A 7,392-nucleotide genomic window follows, 5' to 3' on the forward strand; every position below is an offset into this window, starting at 1 on the left:
GAAGAAAAATAAAAGAAAAAAAATAGATAAATTGGACTTCCTCAAAATTAAAAACTTTTGTGCATCAAAGAACATTTTTAAGAAAGTGAAATACAACCTACAAAATAGGAGAAAATATTCTCAAATCACCTGTCTGATAAAAGTCTAGTATCTAGCATATATAAAGAACTCTTACGATTCAACAACAAAAAACAATACAGTTTTTAAAATGGGCAAAGGGCTTGAATAGACCTTTCTCCAAAGAAGATATACAAATGCCAACAAGCATTATGAAAAGATACTCAATGTCATCAGTAGGGAAATGCAAACCAAAACCACAGTGAGATACATCTTCATACCTACTAAGATGACTGTAATCACAGAAATGGAAAACAACAAGCGTTGGTGAGTATATGGAAAAATTGAAACCCTGGTACATTGCTAGTGGAAATGTAAAATGGTACAGCCGCTGTGGAAAACAATTTGGCAGTTCCTCAAAAAGCTAATCATAGACTTTCCATATGCCCCAGCAGTTCTACTCCTAGGTATATACTGAAAAGAATTGAAAACAAATATTCAAACAAAAATATGTACACCCGTGTTCATAGCAGCACCATTCACAATAGCCAAAAGGTAGAAACAACCCAATGTCCATTAATTAATGAATGCATAAACAAAATACCATATACATATACACATGTACATACACATACTATGGGATATTATTCGGTCATTAAATGGAATGAAATATTGCTGTATGCTGCATGGGTGAGCCCCAAAACATTATGGTAAGTGAAAGAAGGCAGACACAAAAGGTCACAGTTGTGTGATTCCATTTATATAAAATATTCAGAATAGGTAAATCCATAGAGACAGAAAGCAGGTAGGTTGTCGCCGGGGGCTGGAGGGAGAGAAGGTAGGGAAAACTGCTTAGTGGCTACAGGGTTTCCTTTTGGGGTGATGAAAATGTTTTGGAACTGAAGAGAGGTAATGGTTTACAACTTTGCGAATATATCCAACACCACTGAATTGTTCACTTTAAGACTGTTAATTTTATGTTAAGAAAGAAAAAGAAAAGAAAGACCAGGCCTTATTGAGTATAGGAAATTGTTGGGTGGGCTGAGCCTTTAAGGTGGGAAGAAAGTGCAGGTAAATTAGAGACCAGGTCTTGAGTTGGGGACTCGTTGGGAGGGAGATTGGGGCAAATCATGAAGGCTCTGGCTTACATCTGAGTCACAGGGGACAGCAAGTAAGTACCCTGTTATACCGAGGCAGCCAGGCTTACTCTTGAAGGCAGGGGAGACCCTGGAGGGCTTTTGACCAGGCGAGGAACCATTGAGAATGTAGATCATAGAAACGTCTACCTGGACATAGGAGAATTGAGCCAGGGAAGGCCTGGAGCTTGGTGGCCAGTGCAGAGGCCATGGGTATTGGACATGTGCGATTGCATGTTGTGGTGGCCTGGACTAGAGAGGAAGCAGGAGGAGTGATAACGAGGGCTTGTGATGTGCCAGGCATTGTTCTGTGTGCTTTATGTGATTTAACTCATTTGCTCCTCATAGGAACCCTGTAAAGTACAAACCCTTCTTTTCCCTCAGTGTACAGATGAGGAAACAGAGGCTCAGAGTACTGGAGAAATTTGCCTAAGGTTGTATAGCGAGTAATGTGGCCTAGATTTGAACCTAGGCAGATGCCTCCAGAGCCACTGCGGTTTTCCTTATGATGCAGAGATGAATGTGAGAGGTTTTTTTTGGTTGGTTTTGTTTTTTGAAGCCCACTCACTAACCTGTCAGGTTGAGGAGGGAAAAACAGGAGGGAGGGAACTAGAGCTAGAGCAAAGACATGTTCCCCCTTGGGTAACCAAGGGCTGAGACAGGTCACCTCCTGCGGGGCTTCCAAGCAGAGACAACTCCAGAGGAGGCTGGCCAAGGGGCCTTCAGTAGGTAAGGGTCAGGAACACGAGTACTCAATCCAAGCGGTCCCCACGTCCCTGCGAACCCCATTCTGTCCCCCCTCCGCCCCTCGGTACCCTGCCCCGTGTGTGCCCTGCTGGAACCTCCTGGCCTCATCCAGAGGCAGCCCAAACTGTCAGGCAGTTGGCGCCTGTCAAAAAAACATGGGTCCCCGTCTCCACAGCCCCAGTGGCCACAGTGCTTGCTCTTCCGCAGAATGGCTCTGGAGTTCGGTGTGGGAAGGAGCCTGATCACGGAGACTTGCCGCCTTCCTGCTAATTTCTAACATTCGGGATGAAAACGTTAATGACATTCCCTTTCTGAGGTTCTAGGAAGTGGACATGGGGGAAAACTGTGGTCACTTTTGTTCTTCCTTGCTTCTGGTTTTCGTCTAATATAGCATTGCTTCATTTAGAATGAAATGCTCCCTGCAGGGCTGTGATGAAAAGTTCTCTATTGAAGCTTCCAGTCTTGGAGGGAGATTAAGGCAATAAAATCTAAAAAATAAAAAAGCCTCAATTGTCACAGCAGCTTCTTAACATTGCCCTAGGCCACCTTTCCCTCCTGTCCATTGTGAACGGTATTGGGAGGTTAGTGTTTTCAAATCCTTGTGCTTAAAACATTGAAGCCCAGAGCCTCACAGTCTCACTTCAGCTGGCCTTGCCAGCCTCAGTGGGCCTTCCTGGGTGGCCTGGCTCCTGCCAAACTTCCCCACGCACGTGCCCTGCCTTTGCCTGCTTCTGGGCTTGGTCCTCGCTGCTTCCTGTCCTGCATTGCTGGGTGCTAGCAGACTTCGGGACTCAGCTCATGTGCTTTTACATGTGCTACCTCTCTTAATCCTTGCCAGCACCCTTTGAGGTAGACCCTGTTATGCCCACCTTACAGATATATAGATGTGTGTGTGTCTGTGTATCACCGTTACACCCGCTTTACAAATGCACAGATAGAGCGAACAGAGAGGTTACTGCCGTCGCACAACTAGTAAGTCAAGGAGCAGCTCCCAAAGCCCATACTCTCGGCCACTGTCTGATACCGGCTGAGTTCATTGCTGAGTCTGATTGAGACACGTTAAGCTACACTATAAACCCTCAAGAGGAAGAAATGTGAAGAAGCTTTGCTAAAATCTTTTTTCCTGTCTTTCCTCTTTGGGTCCAGGTGGAAGTGAAGCCATATGTGCTGGATGATCAGATGTGTGATGAGTGCCAGGGCACACGCTGTGGTGGGAAGTTTGCCCCGTTCTTCTGTGCCAACGTCACCTGTCTGCAGTATTACTGCGAATACTGCTGGGCGAGCATACATTCCCGCGCCGGGCGAGAGTTCCACAAACCGCTGGTGAAGGAGGGAGGTGACCGCCCTCGCCACGTCCCGTTCCGCTGGAGCTGAGCCCAGGGCAGACTCAGCCACAAGTACTGGAGTAGATAACAAGGAGGGAAAAGAGAGGGCACTGCCTCAGGGCTTACAGTGTTCTGGAAATCTGTGCATTCGTTCTCGATTTTTAAAGAAGAAATGGGTCTTTTTATTATTATTATTATTATTTACAGTCATATTACTGAACTCAGTGTCCAGTATAATGCAGATTTGCAGAGTGTATAACGGTACTGATTTGCACTTTGATTCACACCTTTGTCTGCTTGGTACCTTAATTTCTTACACCTGATTTGTCACTCGTAGACTGCCATTCTCATCAGCGGCCATCAAGTTGATGTCTGTGATTTTTTTTGTTCATTGTTGTTGTGTTGTTGTTGTTCTTGTCGTTTTTGAACTGGAGCATGCACTTATTTTCAGAAACTTAGAGACTCGCCCCTAGGAGAAGACTTACCAAAGGTAATACTCGTGAGTAGGTGGCAGATGTAGCAAAAACTTCACAACAATTCAGCAGTCATTAGTTGGGGTAATTTAGAGTAAGGATAACCCTTAATGAAAATAAGCCTTTAGTTGCTCTCTATTTTGACATGTAAGGATACCTCATAAGCTGAATCTTTATTTTTCCTTCATGTTTGATTTTTGTTTTGCTGAGGATTTTGGTTAGATCTTTTAGTGTTATGTAAATTTATGCTGCAATAGCTTTTGCTGCTATTAAAATGGTATTATTAATACCATAATACTCTATTCAGGCTAAGGTATCAATTACAAAAAACCCAACAACACACTTTTGTGATTTAGGGATAGAATCAGCTGCCGAAAGGAGATCAGAATAGACTTGAGAAAGCGTCAACGGAAGGTCACTATTTCTGACTGCATGTTTACTTAATCAGGTTGCTGCATGCAATAAATTTTATATCTGATGTCTAGTATAAAACCTTCCCACAATGCACAAATTAAGAATCTATATAAGCTATAAAATACTGATTTTTTTAAAAGATTTTTTTCATTCAAAGAAATGGTAATTGACTGGAGGAAGGCATGTCTCAATAAATGGAATGCTTCTGAAATTAGGAGGAGCCCATAACAGAATGACCTATATTACAACCAATATAAAACCTAGGTGTAGGATATTCTTAAAGCAAATTTGTGGGTGGTAGATGAAGTACTTTGCGGTGCTCTGTTATATATTGTGCAATTTATTTTATATAGTAAAGTGATTATGTCTAACTGTGATCAAACTTAACTGTTTAAAGCCTCTGTGTCAGACATTAACGAACTTGACAGTTCATAACTGGTATATTATTAACTAACACATGAGCTCTTAGTTACAATCTCCTAGTGCTTGCACCATTTTACATAGCTTCAGACCTTGTCCAGAAAACCAAAGAGCTCATCTTAGCTTACAAACACTAGGAATATATACAGTATATAGAGATAAGTTGTCAATTGACAAACTAGGCACATTTTAAGAAAGTTGTGTGATTGTGATGCTAAAGAAATGTCTGTACAAAATAAGAGGGCCTGGGCAGGGTTGGTTGTCTGGGTGAGAAATTAACTACTTAATTCCCTGGATTTATCCTGTAAAGCTTGAATAGAATTCAGACCTGCTAGTACTACCATGGACATTTTTTTAGCATTCACTCTTGGGCTGCAGATAGTAACATATAAACACACACAATGATTATGAGACTGTGTAAATCTTTTTTTAAATCTTCTTCCTATGTTTTGGAATTCTGGGGACAATCTGACTGGATATGACACTGCAGAATAGATTTAAGTCGCTGTGTTTTATGTGCTGTGATGTCCTTGTACTGTCTTAAGTTAATATGGCTTTGTTTTGTTTTGTTTTGTTTCTCCAGTGTTTAGTTGCAATTACCAGCTCACAAACTATAGTTTGTTTTCAAAAAGGAAAAAACAAAATAGTTTTTTACTGGATTAAAAATGCTTATTATAATTCCCCTTTGAGGTTACCTCTGGGCTTTTTGGTAATAATTGCTTTTTTCCAGCCCAGCTGTGGTTTTCTGTTTGTTTTTTTCTATGTTTGTGGTTTTTTTCATCTGTACAAGAAATTTTGTTATGCACTACTACTTTTTGTATTCTAGACAGTTTTCAAAAGTTGGCTGAAGTTTTTTTTGTTTGTTTGTTTTTAAGGAAAAAGGCATGCTTTCTGACTGACATGATCTTTTGCAATACCTCAATTTTGAAATATAGGAAAGAAAATGATATTTTCTAAGTAAGTTTATTCAGAAAAATATATATTAATTTAATTCTGCAAGAAAAATGATTTAACAGATGGGTAACTTTATTTTTTTCATGCTTATTTGTGTTTTTTGAAAATGAAGAAGTCAGAGCTTTATAACTATAATATTAAAGATCATATCTAACCTACAGAAATCTACCTAATTATGTGAAAGAAGCAAAACTTTTTGAAGAAGCACCCCTCTTTCATGTACTAAAATAACACTGAGATTTTTAAAAAAGAAAGCTGGAAGATTGTACAGCATAAAGCTGAAGTGAAGGCAAAAAAGAATTGTCATGAAGAATAGGTTACAAAAAATAAACTCCATTTGGTGCTGAAAGTTGTGAATAGGTGGTGGAAACTACTTTCCCTTAATTTGTATATTTATAATCAAGCGTTGATTGTGCACGACTGACCAGGATTGTGAAAGAGTTCTTCTGTTTGTATTTTTTTAAAGAGAACTTTTTTAGTTTATTAAATTATAACATGTTCCCTTTTGTTTTGTAAATAAATGTGCCCCCAAGTTGTTAATGTTATATTAAAAGAGAGGGTCCTTCAAAAAAAATTATTTTTTAAAACACAGAGGTGTTCTGACCTGCAACTTGATGGGAAGCCCCCGGGTATCACAGGTCCTGCTGTGGCCTTTCCTTGATGTGACACTTGAACTAGTCGATTTTTTGAAGGCTATAACCTAACCTCGACTATTTGTTGTTATGTGCAATACTGTTTGTACTGTTTGTATAAAAAATAGAAAAAAAAAGAAAAGAAAAAAGGCATAAATCTTTATTGCAGATTTATTTTCATTGCAAACTTTAGACATTGTGATTCACTGAAATCATTTTTCTACTGTCAAATATGTACCTTTTCTTCATGCTGGTATTTTTTCAATAGTAATGTAGCCTTTGTACTGAGACAAATTTTCATTGTTATTTTTAGAAAGATTTTTTGCTAAGAAAAAAATTAAACATATTTACATATTTTTCATTTTATTTCGTATTTTCTTTAAGGAGTGCTTTCTCAATCATTAATAGAGTTGTTTCTGGGAGGGACTTTCATATCTGGTCAATGTCATAATATTATTTTGTATTTTTACTTGGAATAAATTAATTTTATGATGCTAATTCTTTAAAAGTTTATTTTTTTCATTTTCAGTTATTTTTGAAGCTAAAACCTTTGTAATATTGTTACTAAAGTGTCTAGTTTTTTGAAATGCAAAGCTTTATGTATTAACTTGCTGATGTGGTTTACAATAGTGTGACAATGATGAAAATGGTTGGTTATGTAAAGTGACTGGAAAATGTAATGGATAATTGGGTAATAAAAGGACAGAATGAGTAGAACATGTGAGATTTTGACAAGCCTTTTCCTTTATTACAGCGGTTTAGCGTAAGACTAGGGATGTCACAGTACAGTTCTCTAGGGATGTCACAGTGGATTTATACAACACCAGGTGCAGCCAAATCTGTGGCCCTGATGATGAAGTCACCCCTTATTGAGATACCACCAAGTTGAGAACCTGGCTAGGTCGACAGAGTGGTTCATTGCTTTTCCCTTCTAACTCTTCATTTTGTCGTGTGTGTGTGTGTGTGTGTGTGTGTGTGTGTGTGTGTGTGTGTATGTGTGTGTGTGTGAGAATCTGCCACCGACTGCTGTCCACGTGTGAGATGGTACCTTTTGCCAGGCCGAATCTTTGCCCTGCATTTACAGTGGTGATGTTCTGAGAGTGAAAGGAAGCCTCTGAGAGGACCAGCCCTCTGGGTAGTGAGACTTGGATCACAGTGTCTCGCCTGAGTGACCTCCCTGAGCACATCGATGGCCTGGCGAGGTGGCACACTCGGAGGTCACCACTGTACACAG

General features: G+C 39.7%; 1 protein-coding gene across 4 annotated transcripts in view; it reads left to right on the forward strand.

Annotated features, from left to right (window-relative positions):
* CPEB3 (cytoplasmic polyadenylation element binding protein 3) overlaps window positions 1-7,115 on the forward strand; it is a 176,580-nt gene extending 169,465 nt beyond the window's left edge. For all 4 annotated transcript variants that reach the window (XM_057736335.1, XM_057736334.1, XM_057736337.1 and 1 more), the window contains exon 10: window positions 3,087-7,115. In XM_057736335.1, coding sequence (XP_057592318.1) covers window positions 3,087-3,314 — 228 coding nt within the window. In that variant the 3' untranslated portion in view covers window positions 3,315-7,115. The remainder of the gene's footprint in view (window positions 1-3,086) is intronic.
* Window positions 7,116-7,392: the final 277 nt, after the last annotated feature.

Source organism: Hippopotamus amphibius, chromosome 5 (assembly GCF_030028045.1).
Source record: "Hippopotamus amphibius kiboko isolate mHipAmp2 chromosome 5, mHipAmp2.hap2, whole genome shotgun sequence".
Taxonomy (NCBI): domain Eukaryota; kingdom Metazoa; phylum Chordata; class Mammalia; order Artiodactyla; family Hippopotamidae; genus Hippopotamus; species Hippopotamus amphibius.